The sequence below is a fragment of the Capra hircus genome, chromosome 14, assembly GCF_001704415.2.
Source record: "Capra hircus breed San Clemente chromosome 14, ASM170441v1, whole genome shotgun sequence".
In the NCBI taxonomy this organism is placed as follows: domain Eukaryota; kingdom Metazoa; phylum Chordata; class Mammalia; order Artiodactyla; family Bovidae; genus Capra; species Capra hircus.
The window spans coordinates 67025097-67051362 of record NC_030821.1 but is presented as its reverse complement, the minus strand read 5'-3'; the positions used below and the strand labels follow the sequence as shown (position 1 = coordinate 67051362).

General features: G+C 39.3%; 1 protein-coding gene across 2 annotated transcripts in view; it reads right to left on the bottom strand.

Annotated features, from left to right (window-relative positions):
- NSMCE2 (NSE2/MMS21 homolog, SMC5-SMC6 complex SUMO ligase) overlaps positions 1 to 26266 on the bottom strand; it is a 231119-nt gene that overhangs the window by 129046 nt on the left and 75807 nt on the right. For both annotated transcript variants that reach the window (XM_005688848.3, XM_005688849.3), the window contains exon 4: positions 24605 to 24758. In XM_005688848.3, the coding sequence (XP_005688905.1) occupies positions 24605 to 24758 (154 nt within the window). The remainder of the gene's footprint in view (positions 1 to 24604; positions 24759 to 26266) is intronic.

The following is a 26266-nucleotide window of genomic DNA, read 5'->3' as shown; positions in this document are numbered from 1 at the left end:
CTGCCAACTCTGATATCATCCCTTTCATGTTTGTGTATTTCCTGGCGTCCTTAGAGGCCCAGAATCTGGGTTCTCCTTTTCCCATGAGCCCTGGAGGCTATTACAATTTTCTAGTCTGTCTACCTTGCTCTGACCTATGACTTGTCTTGACCTCACTGTTTGTGTATATTCTGGCTGGAAGTGACTGGGCTACTACTGACCCTTGGTACTCTAAACCTTGATACAGTATTCTAATTCTGTCTACCAACCTGATGTTTATCTTGCTATAATGTCCAATCCAGGTTAATGGTAATTCAATATGAGGAATGCTTGGGGTATGATATGTGTGAAATGATAATATTCAAAAACATTTCAAAACTAGAAGTAAAAATATTTATTCAATGTAAAATGCTTCTCTAAATAACTCTCGGGCAGAATTTTATTAATATCTTCTGGTTTCCTGCTTTAACTCTATGATCAAGGGACTGTATCAAGCTTTAATTCTATGATCACAGGGAATCCTAAATGTAAAGCAAGGATGGCAGACTTACAGCCTACTAAGGATTTTAAATTGCATACTTAAAAACCTACCAAGGTAACACAGTTAAAGTACACCAGATACAAGACAAAAGGGAATGGTCAGAATAGTGACCAAGAAGCACAACTCTTATCTAAATGCATTTAAAAACAACACTGTGTGTCAAATCACAACAGTGAGTGAGCCAAACCAAACTCACATTTCAGGCTAATGTGGCCTACAGACCTCCAAAGCTATGTGATTTGGAACACTTTATACAGAGAGAGACAGAGAGAGTGAAAGAGAGAAAGGGAAAAGAAAGGGAGAGTATGAAGGCCTTATGTAGACTCTCTTGTTTATGCCACTAAATGTAAGCCAAATCAGTCCATAAAAATGTTTATTTATCAAAATACCAGAGAGATGCTTAGGCCTGGGAAGGATATGGACATTCAAATCACTTTTCAGAATGGCTAACCCTTTGGCTAAATGAGAGTGCAATTAATAACAGGAAGAGTTTCGTCACACTGTTGGGATGGAGATAATTCAATAAAGGCTGAAAAGACATTCTTCTAAGGCCCAATGCACTCTGCTGTCACTGTTCTCAAAACAGAAAACAATATGGATGAGAACAGAGGCTTAAAAAGAAAAAAGAGCACAAATGTCCAAGACTTGTTTTTCATAAAGGAGTCTACTCTTTCAAAGCCAAATACTTATGTTCTCTTCTTTCCTATCCTCATTTCATAAAAGTGAACTGAACTAAGACCAGTTGTTATCATTCCCTGCTGAATGCAATTTTTGGACCAGAAAATATTATTACATTTTAATCCCAGGATTTTAAAAACAGATCAGAGAATGTTCCTCACATTAAGTCCATGACATGAGATAAATGGAACAAAGCCTCTGCTTGCCTACCCTGAGCATTTGAATGAGCAGGTGAATTACCAAAAGGCACCCTTTCCTCCAGGCACTCTGGGTGCATGCCTTGGAGATTAGAACACAGGCTGCTATTTAGTCACCCCTTGCCACCTCAGCCAGGTGCTTTTGTATAGTGTATAATAAACTGTACAACTGTATACAGCAGACCTCTCCTATCGCATGGTTAGAAACGCTATTTTAATAAAGGAATTATTTCGATTCTGAGTCAGTACTTTCTAACTCACTATGTCTCTTACCTGATTAACCATCCCAAATTTCCAAACTACCTAAAGTGTCAAAATAATTCATACCCTGGCAATGACTTTCAGTGATTTGATTCTAAGCCACTTACCTGAATCCCCCCACACCTGCCCCCCTCAATCTTCAGCCTGGCTAACAATGTCACCGCCCACTCTACTTTTCTCATCCTGTTCCCTGGAGGAGTGCAAATGACCGTCTGGTTAAGAACTAGGCCTCCCTGCACAGCTGTCTGGATCTCATGGCCTCGGCTCTGCAGGGCACTCCATTGGCTCAGTTAAGTCCCTGAGCTTCTTCGTTACCCAAGACAGCCATCTTTTAAGAGATTCTTCCCACTTAACTCATGTAGCTCTGCAGAGCAGACCCAGAAAGGCTCTCTCTGGGGTTACTAGGAAATAAGTCATAACATCTTATTGATATCTTTAAGTGGATTTGTGTTAGCATCTCTGACAAGGTAAAAGCCAGAACTAGTAAACAGGCTGGGTTGGAGTACTCAGAATGAGTCATATATATATAGTAACAGACACTGGCCATATTCATTAAAATATTTAACACAAAGGCAGGAACCAGTATAAGTGAAAGTCACCCAGTCGTGTCTGACTCTTTGTGACCCGCATGGACTATACAGTCCATGGAATTCTCCAGGCCAGAATATTGGAGTGAGTACCCTTTCCCTTCCGCAGGGGATCTTCCTGACTCAGGGATCGAACCTAGGTCTCCCGCATTGCAAGCGGATTCTTTACCACCTGAGCTACCAGGGAATCCCAACTAGTATAAAATAAATTACAAAAACAGATTCTGCCCACTGAGGACAACAATGACAGAGCACTACGACATGGAAGTAACTGAGAGGGAAAACACACAGCGATGCACAAAAGGGCGCGTGTACTTTCCATGTTAGAACTTGGGCTGTATGGTTGTCAAGCAAATGTCAATGGAAAAGAACATCAGAAAATAGAACGCTCCTAAAAGTTAAGGAACATAGTCAATGAAAATATGAGATTATTCAAGATGGCAAAGAGCTGATAACGTATGTAAGATAGAAATATTCTAAAGATAACAATAAGAAGGGGAATAAAATCAGTTTCCCTGGTTATGCACATGGCAAAGACCAAAAAGGTTTAGTAACACCTGAGTTGGCCAGTATGTAGGAACTGGGCTCTCCCATATATTTTTGATGGGAATCAAAATTAATATATCTTTATGAAGGACAATTTGTCCTCCAAACTAAAACATTTTTAATTCACATATCCTTTAACTTAGCAACTTCCCAGGATTTATCTCACAGATATAGGCCTACTGGTGTGGAGTTTTACATACATTAAGAATATTCGTTGCAGTAATGTTGGTGACAAAAAAGTCATTCCCACCATCAGGGAACTGGTTAACAGGATGAGCTGCTATGTAGCCATTAACACGAATGAGAACACCCTAACGTACTGATGTGGAAGAACACCCAAAATCTATTAAGTGAATTAAAAATAAAAAAGTCAAGTAAAACAGTGAGTCTAACATGCTACCATCAGCACGCACACACACACACTTCAAAAAAGGACACATGAGAAAGCAGCAACAGTAACTGCCTCTTAGGGAGGCAAAGACCCTTCTCTTTACCACATAGTCTTTTGTACTTTGTGAATTTTACACTATGTGCATATACCCCCTAATCAAAAGATAAAAACATTAAAGAGGGCCAGGGGGAGAGAGAGAGAGAGAAAAAGAAAGAGTGAGAGAGAGAGAGAGAGAGAGAGAGAGAGAGAGTGTGTGTGTGTGTGTGTATTTGTACAGCGCACAGAAAAAGAGTTGATCTTAGGTGGCAGTGGTCAACAAAGCTTTCCTACAGAAGGCACCAGAGTAGTTACTTAGAGGCTGGGGAGGTTTCCAAGAGGACAGGTTGGATAGGCAGAAAGGAACAAGAGGAAACCATTTTTTTCTCTGCAAAGGAAAGGTAGATCAGAAAGAGACTCACAGTGTGCAGATACCGAATGCTACCAACTTTCTCACGCTTCTCCTGGAGTAACTCTCTCTGAAAAAGTCACGTGTGTGATTATATAATATAATCCATTCAGTTCCTGAATGTCTGTTATAAGCCAGGAACTATGCTCAATGCTGAGGACATGAAAATGGATGAAATTTAGTCCTTGACCTCAATAAACTTTCTGATGAAAATGCAAGTCACAGAGCAGAAGGAAAACTCCACAGAGAAAACCCTGATTAGCCTGTATCTAAGAGCAGTTACTAATATCTACCCATTCTACATGATGGGGTGATAATGATGTTGGTGATGAAAATAAGAGCTAACACGTAACATTTACTGTGTGCAAGATACTCTTCTAAGGGACTTTCATATATTAATTCATTTAATCTTAACAACAACCCTATGAAGTGGGTATACTCTTTTTATACCACTTTTAATAGAGAAACTGAGGCACAGTATTTTTGTTTTTAACTTACCTATATAGTTACATAGTGAGGGGTTAGACTTGAACTCAAAAAAGTGTGACTGTAGAACTCAGCTATGAACTACTAGTGTGACCCTGAAAGAATTAGTGCTGATCTCAAAATAATAATACCATATCACATTTATCTGCATAGGACTTTGCAGCTTACAAAATACTTTCATGTGTTATCTCATTTTCAATATAGAATAGCCCTCTAATATATCTTCTTTGAAATGAACAACGTTTCAATTATTAAAATAAATGAAATAATAAAAGCTACTATAAATTCTCAAAATTCTCATCACTGAAAAATAACTGAAGAGGTAGAAAAGTTTTAAAGACATCTATTTGAATTCATCACGTGGTAATGTTAATGTTAGACAGTATTAGTCAAACATCACTGGTCTCAGAGGACAAGGCACTGACAGACTAAACAATGGGATTTATATATTTTAAGTACCATTTAAACAGTGAAACACTGGCTCTAATTTACTAAAATAAAAATTATGATTTTTAAATTCTACTATTAATTATACAAATTATGTTGACCACTTTGGTGACTGGTTTAGATATGATACTATTCAATTAGCATTGAATAAAAGGCATTTTTTAAACATGGTAGGATTCTGACTTAGAGGCATTCAGTCATAATTCCAATAAAATGCATTTTAATCTATCCTCCTCTAAATAGTTTAGAACAAACTAGAACAGAAAGTTTGTCAAATTTAGGAAAGGAAATTCCCCAATTAATTTTTACCAACGTAGATCTTAAATAGATCCAGGCATGCTTGTAGAAAGTACCAGTCTGACATCAGTCAATGGGGGTTTCCTTACTTTTGTTAATTTTGGATTTCCTTATCAGTGGGGACACACGATATTTATTTCCATTTTTCAAATCAATATATAAGTAAAGTGTGCATTACTAAGTGAAAATGAAGTGCACACAGCACTTATAAAGTAAGACAAATATTCGTTACTCAGTTTTCCAACCAAAGTACACAAAATCTGATGAAAGGAAACTGAACCTAGGCACAACTGGAGGGAAAAAAAAAATTGCCGGCCATCTTCCCAGTGCAATGTTTTCTACAGAGTCTTTCTACAGTATTATCTCATGCTCTTTAATATTTGCCACTTTGAAAGGCTCCCTTTAATTAAATACTTTCTTGAGAAAACACAACTCAATCCTAAACTGAAAATAGATTTCTCACCTCTCCACTTAATTCAAATTCTACCTCTTCTTCAAAGTCTTATGCAAAACTCATTTTCTCCATGAAGCCATCACCCTCTGATTTCAAAGATCTCTCCCTTCTCAGGTGTTAATTATATGAATCACATATCCTGGCAGCGGATCATCTGCCTCCTCTTATTCTTTTTCTAATTCGGCAGCACTCAGTTTATATCTCTCTCCTGGCACTTATTATTTTGTTTTGAGTGACAGGGATTTTAAATACCTAGTTCTCTGTTCCACCAAAAGAACTAAGTCATAGTCGTGCATTCGTCTGTGCACAGCCTCTGATGAAAGCCCAGTGCCCGACACATCAGCAACGAATGCTTGTGGGTTTGAATGCATATAAATTTTGCCCGTTCTGTAAGAATACAAACTTCTTGAAGGAAAAGGATATGTCACATTTCTTCCTTCTCTATTCCCAGATACTAAGCCTAATGTGAAAGTATGTGTGTTAGTTGCTGAGTCATGTCCGACTCTGCGACCCCGTGGACTATAGCCACCAAGCTCCTCTGTCCATGGGATTCCCAGATAAGAATACTGGAGCGGGTAGCCATTCCCTTCTCCAGGGGATCTTTGAGACCCAGGTTTCGAATCCAGGTCTCCTGCATTGCAGGCAGATTCTTTACCCAGGCACTTAACAGCCATTTTCTAACACACATTTGTTGAATGTATATTCAACATGCTATTGTTGTTTAGTTGCTAAGCTGTGTCCAACTCTTTTGCAACCCCCAAGGACTGTAGCCTGCCAGGCTTCTCAGTCCATGAGATTTCTTAGGTAAGAACACTGGAGCAGGCTGCCATTTTCTCCACCAAGGCATCCTCCTGAACCAGGAAATGAACCTGCATCTCCCACACTGGCAGGCAGATTATTCACCAGAGCCACCTGGGAAGCCCATATTCAACCAGCTATAGTTTAATGTTACTTATGCTAAATTATCTCTTCAGTTGCTTTGATATCCAAATAAACATGTCCTTGATCAAAGGGATGACTCAAAAAGATGAGCCTACTTCAATTACCCCTTATTTTGAGGGTTGCATATTGAGGAGAGTTTAGTAACACACACACACACACACACACACACACACACACACAAGGAGAGGTTAGTAACACACACACACACTCTGTTGTTTCAGTAGTTAAAAACTGTTATTTCATTGAAAACCTGGCCATAGTATCAATACTTTCTATCTCCTCCCACCAAAAGAGCAGGGTCTACTCTACCATCCCTTGAGTCTGGGCTACTTGGCAACCGCTTTGACCAACAGCCCAGCAAAAGTTACACTGTGTGATTTCCAAGCTGAAACCTCAAGAGCTCTTCTGTTTCTGTGCTTTCTCCCTTTTGCCACCATGTGGAAAACCCTAAACTAGTCTGCTGGAGGCTCAGACCACATGGAGTAGGGACAAGCTGTCCTAACTCAGGGCGCCCTAGATCAAGAAGCTCCAAGTCAGCCAGGCAGCTGGCTGCGACTGTGTTGAGCAAGCCCAGCCACACCAGCAGCAGTATCACCAAGCTAAGGGATCCAGCCCATGTCTCCCACATTGCAGGCAGATTCTTTACCGTCTAAGCCACCAGAGAAGTCCCCAGTCCAGAGAAGCACAAGCCAAATATATGGCTAGTTAAGTCACTAAGTTCTGGGGTGGCTCATTCCACAAGGTGACTGAGTTGGAAACCCAATACTAATTTGAAACTGAACACCTGGATGATGTCACAACACCAGCTGCTATCCCACAGCAGTTCTCAACTTCAGAACCAACACAAATCATTTCTGTATATCTAATTATAACTGAATAAAGTATTCCAATTATCAATAAAGCACAATTTCTAAATAAAAAGTAATTGCTGGCTTTTTCATGAGAAATAGATGGGAAACAGTGGAAACAGTATCAGACTTTATTTTTGGGGGCTCCAAAATCATTACAGATGGTGACTGCAGCCATGAAATTAATTCCACGCTTGCTCCTTGGAAGGAAAGTTATGACCAACCCAGATAGCATATTGAAAAGCAGAAACATTACTTTGCTGACAAAGGTCCGTCTAGTCAAGGCTATGGTTTTTCCAGTGGTCAAGTATGGATGTGAGAGTTGGACTGTGAATAAAGCTGAGCACCGAAGAATTGATGTGTTTGAACTGTGGTGTTGGAGAAGACTCTTGAGAGTCCCTTGGACTGCAAGGAGATCCAACCAGTCCATTCTAAAGGAGATCAGCCCTGGGTGTTCTTTGGAAGGAATGATGCTAAAGCTGAAACTCCAGTACTTTGGCCACCTCATGCGAAGAGTTGACTCATTGGAAAAGACTCTGATGCTGGGAGGGATTGGGGGCAGCAGGAAAAGGGGACGACAGAAGATGAGATGGTTGGATGGCATCACCGACTCGATGGACTTGAGTCTGAGTGAACTCTGGGAGTTGGTGATGGACAGGGAGGCCTGGTGTGCTGCGATTCATGGGGTCGCAAAGAGTCAGACACGACTGAGCGAATGAACTGAACTGAACTGACTTAAAAAATCTATTCTCTATCAAACGAGTACCTGTCATCTCTATTCCCTTATGCACCATGAGAATTTTTTTTTAATCTACACAATGGATTTCTTGCTTCAAAATTGGATAGGGGAAATCTGGTGTGACTTCTGCACTTTATTGCAAAAGAAGTGAAGCAAACTCTCAATCAACACTACCAACAAGGAGAAACACAGAAAATCAAAAGTTATAGCTAACTCCATACCCCTATCTTATTATTTTATGGAATTTAGTTTATGAATTTTGAAATATGGCTAATTTTTGGATTAAGACTGAGAAGTTTGTGCATACGTTAGAAAAGAAAGTGGAAGTTGCTCAGTCATGTTCGACTCTTTGCAACCCCATGGACTTAACAGTCCATGGGATTCTCCAGCCCAGAATACTGGAGTGGGTAGCCTTTCCCTTCTCCAGGGGATCTTCCTAACCCAGGGATCGAACCCAGGTCTCCTGCATGTAATAGGAAATTCAACTAAAATAAGCAAACAACTCTTTCACCCTTTAATATTTTGACCTATATGTCTCTTGGACATTTTTCTACTTCTATTCATGGCTTCTTACCCACTAATGGTGATCAGAATCCATACGCAATACTTATACTGCTTTAGAATTCAATATTATATGATAAAACATTTTCTAAACATCTCTGTCTCCAAATTTTCCTACTAAATATCACTGAGAAATATCTTTGTTAGAGTAGATTCCCCCAAAGCACAATTACCAGGAAAACATTTTAAAGAATCTCATTATATACTCTGCACCTTTAATACTCAGTTATTATAATTATCTTAAATTATCATTGTATTATCAAAGCTGAAGCTTGATCCTCACATACAGTTTGCATATTTTATTAACAACAACGTTGGTATTTATAACCTGTAATTTTAACATGCTTCTCCCAAACTTCTGCCCCTCTGGGGCCTCCACCTCTCTTCCAACTTCAAACTCCAGTCTCTAGGTCATGTGACTATCAGAATTCAGCTGTAGGCCAATGGCTATCAGAACAAAACAGAGTAGCTTACTGCTTCTCAAAGCCTGGAATTCTGAAAACATAATAATATACTTTCTATTTTTAGAGGTGGGGTCATAGGGGAACTTGCTATTCGAGTCAAATGAGTCACTCAAGATGAGAAAGTTAATATATTTCAGTCGGTATGTCTGTGCTGGCATGTGCCATCGCCTAAAGCAGTGGACAGAGAACATTTTATTTTAAAGGATGGTATGCATAGATGTTGAAATATCAGATTATAAATAAGGTATCTCAGTATTGGTTTCCACTGTGCACACTATTTAAACAAAAGAGCCTATTTCAAAGCCACTATAAACTTTACTTCAAATTCCTCTTCTTGTCAAATAATCTCACATGCTAACTTTTGCCATTAGATACCCCTCACCAGATTAAAGCTTCTTTAAAGGTCCCAATACTTTGGCCACCTGATGCAAAGAACGGACTCACTGGAAAAGAGCCCCATGCTGGGAAAGATTGAAGGTGGGAGTGGAAGGGGACAACAAAGGATGAGATGGTTGGATGGCATCACCAACTTGATGGACACGAGTTTGTAGTCTCTGGGAGTTGGTGATGGACAGGGAAGCCTGGCGTGCTGCAGTCCATGAAGTTGCAAAGAGTCAGACTTGACTGAGCGACTGAACTGAACAGACTGAAAGGTCCCACGTAATAGCTGTGCACTTATTCTACCTTGGGGAGGACTCCACGAAGTCCATGATATCTGTATCAAGGCAGATGGGTAAACTTTTTCGTAACCAAGTGAAGAGAGGGGTGGGTACAAAGAATATTTCATGAAGAGATTACTAAGTGTGAAAGTCTAGAGATGAAGGAGAACACAATACTTTCTGGGAACTCCAGTGTCTGGATCAAAGGGCTAGAGAGAAAAGTGGTGAGAAAGTGAAAAAAGAAAAGGAAAAAAAAAGTCTGGTTGCCAGAACAATCTTTATGCCATGAGGGTTGGGAGGGCCTTTGAAAGGTACACAGTGGACAACCATGACCAGACCTACACTTTTAGAACCATCACTCACTCTAGCAAAAACTGACAAGAGGCAACTTCTGGGACAGGGAACACATAAGAGACTGAGAGTAGTGGAGCAGCAGGAGCAGAAAGAAATGGAGACAGGCTTGGCGGGGGGTTTCAGGAATGGGACTAGACAGTGCGTCTTGGTGACTGGCTGAACAGTTCTACACATCTCTTGGTAGGAATAATTTTTTGCTTTTGGTAAATGTAAAAATAAAATTGTTACGCTCTGAAGCAGAAGGAAAATATACCTACATAAGCAACTACTATATTTTCTTAACTCTGTAATACTCTCAAATGGAAGATGCATAGTCAACTTCACGCTTTGTGTGTGGGTGGAAAAATCAGTGCTACTGTGTAACAGGAGAGATGGAGGTTACTTAAGCCTGATGGCTGGGGAAGGAATTAAAAACTCTGAAGGGTAACTTGTAAGTTTCCTGCTAAAGCAGTTGAAGTGAAGTCACAGAACAGTGTCCCCCTAGGGAAAGAGGAAGGAAGTACTTTCCACCAGTAAGCAGCCAATGGTCAAACGGGGCAAGGAAGGTTGCCAGAAAGTCTGGGAACACCTCCAGCCAATTGGCAGCCAGACTTTGTACTTAGTGCACGGTTCTGCCTGAGTCTGCCAAAGGGACTTGGATGAAAAGGGACACGATGCCTGACCCTATGCTCTCATTCCAAGGACGAGTGTGCGTCAAAGGATCTGCCATGGAATATTTGTCCTGTGGGAGAAAAAAAGGTGCCCTCCCCTTAACCCTTTCCCTTATAGGTCTTCACTTACTTCCCAAATATACAGGAAGCAATGGTGCCATGCCAAGGTGCTGTCCTAGGTGCCGCAGACAATGTGCAGTGCCTGCCCTTGCTCAGTAGGTGCTCCGACCAAGCACCCCACAACTAAAGCAAACTGATTCTTCTGCCCGGGAAAACTTCAGTATTTTATTTAAAAAAATTAGCTACATTTATCCTGGAAAGCTCTACTCAACATCTTTCATCAATGTCCCCACCCCACTCTCGTCTCTCCAAGTTTTCTGAGTCAAGTTCTAGGGCCCTGTCATCTCGAGTGGCCAGTTTGCTTTTTTGCCTCACTCTCCAAAACATGAATTACTTGTCTGCGGTCCTGGTGTCTAGCCTTGTGTTCTGCATTATCAGAGGTGCTAATTCACTAAAAAATGTAATTTGAAATAAGTCACTGGGGGATTTAAAAAAAATAAAGAAAAGCTTAATAGCCAGATTCAGACACAAAGGGGGTCCTCTGCAGTTAAATGCTGATCTGTAACAGAATCCCTAACACAGTGAAGGCCCATGCACGGCAGTGATGAACAGCGGCAGCTCCAATGCATCTGCTCATAATGAACACACGTCACCGGGGCAGCATGGCTCGCTATGTGTCTAGGGCTGTTCCCGACACTTCACTCTCTGCCTCCTATCAAGAAAAGGTTGCCAAAACCAATATTGTACTGAAAAATGATCTGTCACCTTATCAACATTTTTTGTTCACACCCTTGTCAATGACAGAACATTCCTTAACTACTTGACAGTCTATTTTATCCTTCTTTACAATCTCTTAACACTTTTACAAAAGAACTAAACATTTTGTCTCCTTGTACTTAAGGACGTGTGACAACTGCTAATCAAGTCTAAAATATTTAACTTTTGAAATAAAAATTATTAAAGTTAATGCCTTTAAGCAAGTTAAAAAAAGATTAGGAAACTAATATTTGAGGGAGTATATTACAGTTTATAATAGCACTTTCACTTTTCATTTTAAAATATCTGGTTTAATCCCTATACAACTCTGGGGACTAAGAAGCATTATTATTATATTACCTATACTTTACAGAAATGTAAAATTCTATTTACTGGATCAAAAACACAAACTATTATTCAGAATCTCAATTCATATTTTCTGATCCCAAATTCTAGGATCTTTCCATGAGTTGGACAGTCTCTGCTCTTAACAGTGTTATTAATGGAGATGATTAAATACATGGCTTAAAAAAGTTATCAAGAAAATAGATTTCATGACTAAAATATTAACAAATACAAGGCAAATAATTCTGCAGGACAATACTTGAATATAACAAAAATATGATTATTAAAGCTATCAATTTTGCATATGAACATACTACTTTGTTTTAGAGCTAGTAAGATGTGTACTATATTCCACTTAAAGACTGTAAAGTGAGTAGAGGCTACCTAGGTGCCAAAGACCAGAATGTAAGCTCGAATGTAAACTAGGGATTTGTCTAGTTTATTCACGACCACATTCTCAGCATACTCAATAAACACTGCTTGAATGAATGAATGTGAACTACAACATGGAATACAAAAATGAGGCTTTCAGATATAGAATTACATATAAAGGTAGTTTACAATCAAACCCAGGACACCAAGTACAATTTAACTTATTAGGTAATTGCTGAGGGATTTATATATGCCCGTACCTATGCTGCGTATTTTTGGACCTTCCCTTTTAGATAATAAGCTACATGAGACTTGGAATTAGAAGTCAGATTCGTGTCCTCTACAATGCCTAGCTAAACAACCTTGGGTAGATAAGCTACTTTCAACCTTGACTGTACATTAGTACCACCCAGAGAACTTAAAAAAAATGCCTAGAGCCCCATATGACACCAACTAATTAATTCTGAATTTCTGGGGGTTGGAATTGGACTCTAATTTTACTTTTAAGGTTCACAGCTGATACTGATATCCAGTGATAGGTAAGCGCCACTACTGCAAACCAATGGTCCTCAAACTCTGGCTTAGAGGAGATCACCTGGAGGGCTTGTTAAAATTCAGTCCCGTCCCCAGAGTTTCCGATTCAGTTGCTCTTGAGTGCATCTGAAAAATCTGTATTTTCAGTAAGTTTCCAGGTGATGCTGATGGCTGCTGGTGTGGGAACAGACTGAGTGAGAACCACTGCCCCAAACTGTCTAAAATGACTCTTGGATAAACTAAATAATAAATGTAGGAGATACACGAATACCAAAACATGAACATTATATGAAAAATTTAAGTACAAAAAAGGAACTTCATGTTCAGCATCATTGTCATTAGAAAAACACAAACTAAGTCTACAATGAGCTAACCTTACAGACTTACTAGAATGGCTAAAATTAAAAACAAAACCAAAATAACCCAAGGACTGGTGAGGGTACACAGCAACTATTAATACAATACTCACGGGCATATAAGATGGGACCATGCTGGAAAACAGTCTATCAGTGTCTTGTAAGTTAAATGCCTACTCACCACATAAGCCAGCAGTTGCACACCTAGATATTTATCCTAGAGAAATTAAAACTCACATTCACATAAAAGCCTACACATGACACTTGGAACAGCTTTAAACATAATGGCTCCAAGCTGGAAGCCACTGAAACGACCTTGAATTGGTGACTGAACAGAAGAGTATATAACTATGGTACATCTATATGACGGACTATTATAGCAACACGACGCAACAAACTGCGGATGAAACTCACATGCGTTCTTGCTTTAGTGGAAAAAAGCCACTTACAAGGCTACACCCTGCATGACTCCATGTATGCAGCAAGCTGGAAAAGCCAAAACTATATGGAGAAAAAAAAACAAGCAGTGGTTCCCCAGAGGCTGGTAGGAGCCAGATGTCAACTACAAATGGATACTCATTATATTCATCTAATAATTACAAACTAGCTCCTTCCAATCTCAGGAACCAATACCTCAACAAGACAATTCTTAAGCGTGATGTGCATCTCTCCAGGACACTTACTCCTATTCTGGGGTCAGGCTGCTTTCTGGGCACGGATGACATCACACTCTCTCAAAATAAGCCACCAGGAGAGAAACACCCGCAGTCCACAGTTTGTTTAAACTTGCTGCTGACTCATTCCTCCCTTGATACCTGAACCTTTCTTTCCTAATAACTTTAATTATAGTCATCTCTCATTCTAAAGCTTCCCCTCTCCTCAGAGATGTATTTGTTATCCTTCTGACCTCCTGATAGTGAGACACTGGGTAAATATGTCACCTCCAGGAACCAGTCTGCTAAAAACAGAACCTGCATTTTCCATGCATTCCTCTCTGGCACGTGGATGCTGCAAAGATTAAAAGGCATGATGGATGTGCATGGGATTACTGCTGCTATGCTTGAAGTATATTTCATGGAATTTGTTCTAAGCTTGTGGTGTAATAAACATCCTATTCCTTTCTCCCTAGCACGGCAACTATTCACACCGGAAAAGGCATTCTCCTGCACTATTTACTGAATGTATTGCCAAAACCGTGGGATCTGCAAAAGGAGGACTCAGTTTCACTCTGTAACTTACTCTGTGACCTTGACCAAACTACTCGCCTTTTGAGTCTCACTTCTTTATAAAATGGGCTCAGCTACAACGTGATTCTCTAGGGGCTGCTTTGACAGCAATATCAGCACACATAAAATACTATATAAGGCCTGATATGAACCCTACTCCCTGATCTCTAAACACAAGTGACTGAGCAAGAGGTTCTCAGCCAGATGGAGCAGATTCCATCAGTGTCACCAGAGGGCATCAACAGAGATTAATAATCTGGGTTCACTGTTCACTACTCGAGAGTCCCAGAACACATCAATTTTTAAAGAGATGCACGAAATGCTTTAATTGAGAGAAGGAAAAAAAAAAAGTGGAAAGGTTTTCAAGAGTTGATGTGGTATACAAGGGAAAGAACGTGAACTCTGGTGTCACCTAAACCTGGGTTTGAATTTAAGCACTTATGACCTGAGGGAAGCCATCTCACCTCTCTGCATATTTCCTAATCTATAATACGGGTATAGTTGCTGTAGAACTGTGAGAAATAAACAATAATGTATATAAAGTATATGAATACCTTTTATAGGCAAGCCCTCAAACAATGCCTGTGCATTAATACTCCAACTAGCACGGATTAAGCACCACCTGTAGTAGGCATCGTACAAAGCCTGGTCACCACTTCTATCAGTACAGTGACGCTCAACATGCTCCAAGCCAGGCTGCAGCAATACGTGAACCGTGAACTTCCAGATGTTCAAGCTGGTTTTAGAAAAGGCAGAGGAACCAGAGATCAAATTGCCAGCATCCTCTGGATCATAGAAAAAGCAAGAGAGTTCCAGAAAAACATCTATTTCTGCTTTATTGACTATGCCAAAGCCTTTGACTGTGTGGATCACAATAAACTGTGGAAAATTCTGAAAGAGATGGGAATACCAGACCACCTGACCTGCCTCTTGAGAAACGTATATGCAGGTCAGAAAGCAACAGTTAGAACTGGACATGGAACAACAGACTGGTTCCAAATAGGAAAAAGAGTACATCAAGGCTGTATACTGTCACCCTGCTTATGTAACTTCTATGCAGAGTACATCATGAGAATGCTGGGCTGGAAGAAGCACAAGCTGGAATCAAGATTGCCAGGAGAAATATCAAGCACCTCAGATATGCAGATGACACCACCCTTATGGCAGATAGTGAAGAGGAACTAAAAAGCCTCTTGATGAAAGTGAAAGAGGAGAGTGAAAAAGTTGGCTTAAAGCTCAACATTCAGAAAACGAAGATCATGGCCTCAACATTCAGAAAACGAAGATCATGGCATCTGGTCCCATCACTTCATGGGAACTAGATGAGGAAATAGTGGAAACAGTGTCACACTTTATTTTTGGGGGCTCCAAAATCACTGCAGATGGTGATTGCAGCCATGAAATTAAAAGACACTTACTCTTGGGAAGGAAAGTTATGACCAACTTAGATAGCATATTTAAAAGCAGAGACATTACTTTGCCAACAAAGGTCTGTCTAGTCAAGGCTATGGTTTTTCCAGTAGTCATGTATAGATGTGAGAGTTGGACTGTGAAGAAAGCTGAGCACTGAAGAATTGATGCTTTTGAACTGTGGTGTTGGAGAAGACTCTTGAGAGTCCCTTGGACTGCAAGGAATCCAACCAGTCCATTCTGAAGGAGATCAGCCCTGGGTGTTCATTGGAAGGACTGATGTTGAAGTGGAAACTCCAATATTTTGGCTTCCTCATGCGAAGAGTTAACTCACTGGAAAAGACCCTGATGCTGGGAGGGATTGGGGGCAGGAGGAGAAGGGGATGACCAAGGATGAGATGGCTGGATGGCATCACCGACTTGATGGACATGAGTTTGGGTGAACTTTAGGAGTTGGTGATGGACAGGGAGGCCTGGTGTGCTGCGACTCATGGGGTCACAAAGAGTTGGACACGACTGAGCGACTGAACTGAACTGAACTGAATACTATTTTCCTAAAAGACTAGGGGAAACTCTAGAGTGAAGGTGGAGTATACGGGCATCTTTTATTGCTTATTACAACATGCATGTAGAAAAGCCAATTTTTCACTCCCAAGAGCTCCCTGATAGCTTAATGCCCTGATTAAAACTCCACCACAACAAAATCAATCTAATCTGAATTAGTTTCACTAGCTCTTGAGAGTCCCCTGGACTGCAAGGAGATCAAATCAGTCAACTCTAAAGGAAATCAGTCCTGAACATTCATTGGAAGGACTGATGCTGAAGCTGAAGCTCCAACAGTTTGGCCACCTGATGTGAAGAACTGACTCCTTAGAAGAGATCCTGATGCTGGGAAAGATTGAAAGCAGGAAGAGAAGGGGACGAGGATGAGATGGTTGGATGGTTTCACCGACTCGATGGACATGAATCTGAGGAAGCTCCGGGAGCTGGTGATGGACAGGGAAGCCTGGTGTCCTGCAGTCCATGAGGTTGCAAAGAGTCGGACACAACTGAGCAATGAACTGAACCCCAAATCTGCTTTAAAGTGTAAAACTTCCTAGGAAATAACTTTATGAAACAGAAGAGAGAGGATAGCTACATCTCTTTCTAATTCTCTCTCCCTGGCATCTCATGTCATCTGGTTCTACTGTTTATGAGCTTTGTAACCCTGGGCATATCACTTAATCTCTCAGAAGCTGCTTCATCATTAAGACGGGAATGGTAGCACTTAGCTACCCCTGATGTAAATAAAGACCTACGTGAAAGATAAACCATCTGGGTGGGAAACACAAAGAAAGCAGAAGGGAGGAAAGAGCCACAAAAGAATCAGACAGAATGACTCAAAGAGGAAGAAGGAGAGAGGCAAATACACAAAGAAAACAACATTTGCACAGGGCGTAAATTTCACTCAGTAAGCATGAGTCCTCAGGCCAGGGATATAATCCACTGTGGAAAAGTCAATCTCTTGTGAAACTTATGACTTTTAGCATTTCCCAACAATCAGTGGTCATCCAGCAAATGAATAGTGATGATGTCATCAATATTAAAGAAAAAATGAAGATCAACTAAGGGCCACAGAGATGATAAAATTGTCTATAGAAGAGCCAGCAAGCTTAAACTTTTATAAGTTTGCTTAAATGTTCTAAGCAAGTGAGCATCAATTCCTGAGTATGATACTGCTGTGGTGTTAAAAACTATGTGTTGCTACATATACAATACATTTACACTAACATATCATTTAACAGGTTATAACACAGAATCATGTATGTTGTCTTTTCTGAGTAATTAAAAAAATAAAGGACTGTCAAAGGTAATATAGTTGTTAACCCTCTGCTGCTGATTTTAGGTCCCAAAGCCATGCATGCCAATTTTCTTCCTCTTCTTCTCTTCTCTACTGATGGCACAATATTGAAGGGAAAAGACGTTTTACCATGAGACTACCTTAACTAGATTCTGACCCTCTTTTTCTAGTTGAGTAATTCTGTTCTATAAATATTACCTGAGCTCCAACTAGATAAGGAACAAAAGGAACACAGAGATGAATGAGAAACTATTCCTACTTTAAAGGGGCTTGGGCTTTGGTTAATTGCAGGCCAGCAATATATGCTGTCTGGATAGACAGTTATATTGCACGACAAAGAGATTTAAAGGTTGAAGGGGATCAGCATTAAGTCAGGTTGGTCAACACCTGGTGTAGTTTAAACACATGGAACATATTTCTAAGCACCTCCTTTTCTTCTTCCTCGCCTCTCTCCTTCCAGCAGGCTTCAAAACTCACATACACCTTTCCAATCCTCAAAACAGCTAATCTTCTCTAAAACTCCCCTGTTCATCTGCAACTGGTGTAGGGATTCCCCTACTTGGCCCCTCAACATAAAATCTCCACCTGCTTTTCAACAGAATCCACTGGGTTCCTACTCCACATTCCCAAACGGCAGGAAATGCATACTCTGGCCTTATTTTGAAGTATCTTGAAACAAAAGCATCCCTTTTGCTGAAGAAATCATAATCTACTGTTAATTGACCAAATTAATACTGATGTCCCCTGTTAAGTGCTTAACAAGGCACTGAAAAATGGTATTATGAGAATGCAAAATCAAAGCTCACAAACTGACAGTTCTGTTTGCACAGTGGTTCAAAAAATTTAGTAACCAAAAAATAATCAGCTAAACTTCTGGGCTTTCCCCAAAACCTGAAGATTGGGTAACACTGTGTCCACCCTCCCTCATAGCAGCAGGGATTGGCCAGGTTACAGGCATCTCCTTTAGGTAGGGCATAAGCTGTTGGGTGGGCTTCCCAGAATCTGCTTGCCAATGCAGGAGACACCAGTTCAATCCCTGGGTCTGGAAGATTCCTTGGAGTAGGAAACGGCAACCCGCTCCAGCATCCTTGTCTGAGAAATTCCGTGGACAGAGGAGCCTGGTGGGCTACAGTCCATGGGGTTGCAGAGAGACATGACTGAGCGACTAAACACAAGCTCTCAGGTATATGGCAGTTCTCCTGAAGACTCTTGTGACCATCAAGGATCTGTGCCATACATACCAGGTACCTAGACCTCAAGGAATACAGAGGTAGGCAAAATACAGAAGCCCTGCTCACGCGGAATGACACTGGGGCTTTGAACAGATGATGAAGGATGGGGTAAGGAACCCACAAGGAACAGTAAAGGTATTCTAGTATTCTTAAGGAACTCCCTATCTAACAGAATCTGTGAGCAAATCTTTTTGTGAAGTGAATGGCCACTCCCTATTTTATCAGTTTTGAGCCCTACAATGAGCATGTTTCAAGTGATGGCACATAGTTATTTTCTAAACCCATATAATTTACAAGATTATAGTGTGAATTCCTACACACACACTGAAAAATTATTATGAGAAGTGATAATGATTTTTGTGTCCAGATTTATGTATCACTTAAATTGACTTCTGAATTTCACACATGGATTCAATTATCTCTGTATCTCGTATTCTGCATATTCACATATGATCTAAGTATATTGTTACATTTGTGGTGAACATCTTCAGATTAGCAAATCTGCATTAAAAAAGACATACCCTTTTAACATTTAAAGGTACCATCAAAATTACATTTTCTATTATTTAATACTAAAGCTCTCAGATTCACAGTAAATTGTATTTTGACAACAAAGTGAAGCCCTTAAATTGTAAAGGTTTCTAAGTATGAACTATTATAAATGCCCTCAATTTCTGCCTTGCTGACCTATACTAAAACTTTTGATGCTTACTAATTATATAATTGGTAAGTGAATAAGGGACACCAGAAAGATTACTTGATAACTTGAGAAAGTGTTTATACAGAAAGTGAAAGTTGTGTCCGACTCTTTGCGACCCCATGGAATTCTCCAGGGCAGAATACTGGAGGAAGTTGGCATTCCCTTCTCCAGGGGAACTTTCCAACCCAGGGATCGAACTCAGGTCTCCCTCATTACAGGCAGATTCTTTACCATCTGAGCACCAGGGAAACCCAAGAATACTGGAGTGGGTAGCTGATCCCTTCTCCAGTGACCTTCCCAATCCAGGAGTTGAACCGGGGTCTCTGGCTTTGCAGGCAGATTCTTTACCAGATGAGCTACCAGGGAAGCCCATTTATACAGAGCTGTCTGCATATTCTAATTAGGTTTTCCTGGCATTAAAATCACAGGAAACCATAAGTTGCAATACTGTAAACTGTTTAAGTAAAAGAGACAAGGAAGAGAGAATATTACAATATGAATATACTGTTCAGGTAAATTAAAATAATTTTATCCAACTAGGTCTGGTTCTGTCTGCCCTAAACCAAGTCATATTGTTTATTTTACAACTTGGGTTAGTAAGACCATGATTACCATTTAGGGGAACAGAATTCTCTTCTGTGAAAATTGTTTCCTGGCTCATTTATCATCACTGCCACCAAATATAAAAATTATCTTCAATCACAATCTTGATTTGTATGACTCTAAGAATTAGCCCTAAGAAAAACAGGTGGTACTGGTACGGAGATCAGGCTACTTATTTATTGACTCAAACTCAGGTCTTCTGGCTACTAAACTCACATTCTTTCCACTATGCTTTACTAGCTTTTTCTCAATAATAACTTAAATGTAAAGTAAACTTTCAGAGTTTGCAAAGATCTACTATCTCATTTAACCTTGGTAATAATCCTAGGAAGTTGAGGCAGACATAATATCTCTAACACTCAGGACACTGGGTACCCACACATAAAATGATTTGCCCAAAGAAGATGGATCGAATGCCTGGCAATATCTGCAAGACACAAATAACTACTAAAAAACCTTACTGTGTGCAACTGAAGTATGTGACCTTCAGAGTAAGCATATCCTCAAATGAGTATAATTCATCTGCTGCTGTTATACTCTAGAGATGGTAAATACCAGATATCTGCACTGCTTCTCTTCTTTTCCCACAACCCTTCAGCACACTCTTTCTTGCAAGGCCTGAACCTAGCCTCCGAAGCATTTTGAACACATAGTTCCAGGCAACCCCTATCAACCAACACAGATAAAATCTGCATTCCTGTTCTTCCTCCATTAAGGCCCACTTGTATAATATTTGTTTTTGACATTTTGTCTTTGCTTTTGCTTGGATATTTGCTTTCATGGCTCTACCAGAATTGTATATATTATCTTCTCCAGGTCCTGGAACTCTGCCTTGTTTTGATCTCAGAGCACCAGCTGCAAAGATTCATATACAGCAGGCACATAAGGTGTTCTGAATATACCAGAGAAAAATGCATGGTACTTAGGAAAACATCTTGGAGAAGGAAATGGCAACCCACTCCAGTACTCTTGCCCAGAGAATCCCGTGGACAGAGGAGCCTGGTGGGCTGCTGTCCATGGGGTCGCACAGAGTCGGACATGACTGAAGCGACTTAGCATGCATGCATGCGTTGGAGAAGGAAACAGCAACTCCCTCCAGTATTCTTGCCTGGAGAATCCCAGGGACAGAGGAGCTGGTGGGTTGCCATCGATGGGGTCGCACAAAGTTGGACATGACAGAAGTGACTTAGCAGCAGCAGCAGGAAAAAATCTAAAGTTAACAACGACAAAAATACCTTCCCTTATTTCTAATTACCACTCAGGAAAGAGTCAGATAGTAAAAACAAGTTTTGTGGGTCAGATGGTTTCTGATGCAACCACTCAACTCTGCCATTACGATGTAAAGCACCTATAAACAACATGTAAATAAATGAATGGTCTAGATTCTAATAAAAATTTACTTATGAACACTAAAATCTAAATTATTTAATTTTCACATCACATTCTTCTCTTGACTTTTTCCCCCTAACAATTGAAAAATATTAAAATAAAAACAAAAACAAAAAAATCTTAGCTGGTAAGTCATAGAGAAAAAGGGTGTAGGCTGGATTTGCCCAATGGGGCCAAATGTACTCACCCTTGGCCTAAATCTGTGGTTTTCAAAATGAGAATTTCAGGTGGTCTGCAAGATCCTTTCAGCAAGTCCAACTACCTATGTGTGAAGCTGGACTTTCTTTGGTTCAACGAAAACACTTAAGAAAAAGTCAATCGTCAATCAAAACAATGCACAACAGATTAAATGCATAAGCAAATATGAAGACCCAGCTGCATTCTATTAAGCCAGAAATCGAAAGATTTGCAAAAATGTAAAATAATGCCACTCTTCCCACTAATTTTTCTTTGTTTGGAAAATACCTAGTTATATGTCATAATGTTCTTTATATTAACATGTAATAGACTTATGATTGATTTTTTAAGTGCATTAATATTTTTTAAGTTCCTCAGTTTTGATTTCTATTTAGATGCCAACAGCTACAACCCATGAAAAGTTAAAAAGCTGTCTGGGGGCCCTAAATAAAAAATAATTTAAAAAAATATGCTGTTTATTGTACACACACACACACACACACACACACACACACACACGTAAACTGGCCACACACCATGGCACGTGGGATCTTAGTTCCCTAATCAACCAGGGATCAAACCTGCATCCTCAGCAATGGAAGCACAAAGTCTTAACCACTGGACCACCAAGAAAGTCCCTGGCCTTCAGTAAATTTACGAATGTAAGGGGTTCTTGAGACCGGTCACTTTGAGAACCAGCCGCTGAGCTACAGCAGGATTAACTGCTGTAGGCTGAGCTGCCTTGAGAAATGAGGTCAGACCTGATTTCGGTCTCCTTGATTTCCCCCCACCTAAGAGCTTCCTGGTATTTATTTCATTAAATCCTTATTTGGTAAAATGTAATCCCATGCAATTTATGTTCTTAAATAATAAAGTTGGTGAAAATGTGGGGTGATTTTCATTGAAAGAACTCTTCTACTATGTGCAGACCATAAAAATGCTTTAGCCTTTGTCAAAATAGGCAACTAGATTCAAGTATCTCTCCCTGGCTTGTCTTTTCCAACCTTAAAAAAAAAAAAATCCACAAAATTACTATTGTAATTCCTTGCCTTCAGAACACCTCTCAAAATAAACAGATTCACCAGCTTCTTTATAAATGATAATCTCTTTGACTTGGCTCCACAAAACTGTACAAGCCTGGTGCTAACCAACATCCTCACTAGCATACATCTAAAGAAATGAAATCCAGGAGGCATGGCACCAGTTTAACTGATAGCACTAACAATGATGCACTAAAAACCACATTTTTGCAAGTAAAGTACGTACATCTTACATAGTATCTTACAAGAATATTAATTAATATTTTGCTTGTTTTACCATTTGATATTTTAAAATTTTTAAAAAGATTACTTTAGGAGACATAAAAGGAAAGTTCTCTTAATTCTAGTGTTACCATATGTAAGGAAACCGTATATAAGGAAGTTTTCTTAAATATAAATTTACTCTGTAGTAAGGTTTAACTATCCAGACAAACGATGTATACTGCTGGCCTGGGGAAACCTCTTCCTCATTCCTCATTTTAGACAGAATTAAAGAAATGATACTATAATTCCAATAATTATAATTCTGTTGAATATACACTGTTAATTAGAAGGCACTTCCACATGAGTATATGATTCTAAAGATCTTTATAGTTTTCTCTTATGGAATAATAACTTTGTAAACAATAACAAAGTGGGAAGAAATTTCTGTTTTTTGAATATTTGTCCTTTAATCTGCATTATAAAATATCTAAAAAAAATCAAGAATTATGATCAGATGCTAAATCTGCCATAATTTGTGATTATTGTCTCCAAGAAGAAAAGTAAAATAATTTGGCTATTTTGACCAAAGCAAGAACTTCAATTTAATAGCATCTAGAGCAGAAAGGCACTAGCAAATTATTACCTATTTGGAGAATTGTTATCCATCTGGGGAAACAGTACAGATTAATTTAGAGAGATTTGGTAGCTATGCTCTTCAATGAAGAACAACAACAACCAAAAAAACACATAGATTTGAAATGTGGGGAAAAATGCTTACTATTTAAATTTACAGTAAAAGCAAAAGTCTCATCATGATTGCAAAACATTCCAAATTGTGAAACTTAAGTTATTTGTAAAATAGACAAAAGTAAAGCTGCTTCCTCAGTTATTTTTTGAGATCTCATCATCAATTTAAAGAAAATGCTTATATTTAAAAGAAGGCCTATTTAAAAATAGGAATCCTGCTAAATACAAATATGAACATGAAGTAAATTTATCTTATATCATGTATTCCTGTCCCATGTATATGCAAATGAAGATGATATGAAACCAAAGTTAAAAAAAAAATTACTTGCTTCAATTCTCTAAGGAATAAAAGAGCCTCAAACCTAAAGAACAGCAACTGATGCTAGTGTAAAAACAATAAAATTACGTAAAATTGGTATGTGGATTATATGGGGAAAAAGGGAGGAAAAAAAAAAGGACATGTACTTCACTGTATAAAAAACATATTTCTGCCAACACTGTCTTCAAGATTTTGGGGGTACAATTAATAATTTTTCTACTCTCATTTTTAAATTAAAATTATGTGCATTAAAAACCTGAGTATAATAAAGTTTCCTAGGAAGGCAAAAAAAAAAAAAAGAAAATCATGTGGAATTTATACTACCACCAAGATAGAAGAGATCAAGAGATTTTGGTCTCATATTTGAGAAAACATTGCTCCTACTACTGTAAAACAGCAAAACTAGAATCAAGACACAGTTATTTTAAAGCTTGGCACAGCAGTTTAAAATTTGAAAACTACCTTTGCTATTTAGTTTTATTTTTCCAATTTCTTTCCCAGCAGTGGGACAATAACAGTGTAACTTTCTCTACCTGCTGGGGAATTTTCTTAGCACTTTGTGGAAACCGTTGGCTTTCAGATATGGATAGGCTGATTTGAACCAAAAGTTAGACAAAATACAGATTTGCAACAACAAAAAAGCGATTTAGAAAGAAGATCAAGCCAAGCAGATAAGCAAACTCTATAAAAATCAGTTTTCTGGGACTGTTCATCCAGTCACTTCCCTAATTTAAAAAAGCCAAACCAAAGCAAAGCATGCTGACTTACATTGCTTCTTTAGTTCTTTCAGCTGTTGTTTAAATTGGACAAATTTTTCATTATTTTGAAAGTCTGCATCGGAATTCTTATTCTGTAAAGCCAAAAACTTCTTCTCCACTAATAATTTTAGATCAGGTATTTTCTCTGAACGTTCTTCTTTTACCTGAGGAGGACAATAAAATTACTGTAGTTAAATGTTAACAATGACACAGTCTTGTAACAGTATTTTTCTTGCATTTTATTCAAATATAAATATAGAGGTAGAAAACAGAATTTCCTTCAACAGAGAACCAGGGAGGCAGGGCCCTGTTTCAGAAACAGACTGCTAGTGGACAGCAGAGAAACTCATTTACCCCATCTACCCTTTGGTTTCTTACACTACCCCTTCGTTGCCCTGCTAACTTGCCGTGTCCAGACAACTACCAAGCAACTGTGCCCCCCACCTTCACCCGAAACTGAGCATGACAGTGCTTCTTCTCATTTAGGTCTATGCGGTCCCTCCTCCTTCCTCTCAAGTCTGTCCTGCATTCTCTCCAGCACTCCTCTTCTCTGGTCCTAGGCCCCAGCAGGTGAGGCTGGCTCCTCCTTCACAAAATGAGTGGAGACTTTAGCCCCGAACTTCCACCATCTGCGGTCACCTGGAGTAACTGCCCCTAGTCTGTTCAAAGCTAACCTCTCAATCTTTATTCTCCCCTCCCCCAATATTTTATTATAAAATTTTCAAACATGCAAAAATGTTGAAAGCATCATATTTTACCACTCAAAGTCAAAAGATTATCTGTAAGTTCTCTGCTTTGATTATCTTCTGTCATGGAGGAAAGAATTAGATAATCTTCTTTTGTTTAATTGCTATGCATGCTATGCATTAGCCAAATCAAAACTGAAAATTAAGCATGAAATCAAAATACCTAAATCTATATGTAAAGTACGGAGCATAGGAACTGACTGTCTTCTCATTGCACTGATGAAGCTCAACCAGTGCTGGATCCATCATCAAAGAGAGGTGTGAAAAATGTGGCGAGGCTTTAGCGACAAGTCATATGTAATTGAAAATTTAAAATAAGTCCTATCAGGCTAAAGAAACAATAAAGCCCAGTTTGGAAACAAGAAGGTACAAAGACAATCAATCGAATAATGCCTAATATCACAAAAATAACAGTACTTCTATCCAGTGCATGGTTATTCTCTATCTCTACACTGGAGAAAACAAGATAAGACAAGTTCAAGGCTGTAGCAAGAAGAGGGCACAGAGCAGACACAGAAAATAAATGATGAGTTCTCAGAAAGGAATAAGGGGCTCCCTTTCTGGATTTGTAAAATAAAAGCACACATGTGAAGCTTCTCAAGGCCTTTGATTAGTATGAAATTATTAATCTTCCATGATCAGAAAGGAGCTAATCTGAGCAGATATCGGTAAACGCAGATGTCCCTTTCCAACAAAGTCTCTAACCCACTCAACACGCTTAATCTCCCCAGATCCAGTACAACCACTGCTGAGGAGCTGGGCAGAAAAGTGCAGGGCAGGGGATGGAGGCATTTTGGAGTTGACAATGCAGCAATGTGAAGTATGACTAGGAAAACCTGAATACATCAAATTTAGTGATTCAGAGTACTTTCTTCCCCTACAGCTAGAACCTCCAGAGAACTGCTGTAAAGCACAAAATTTCACTG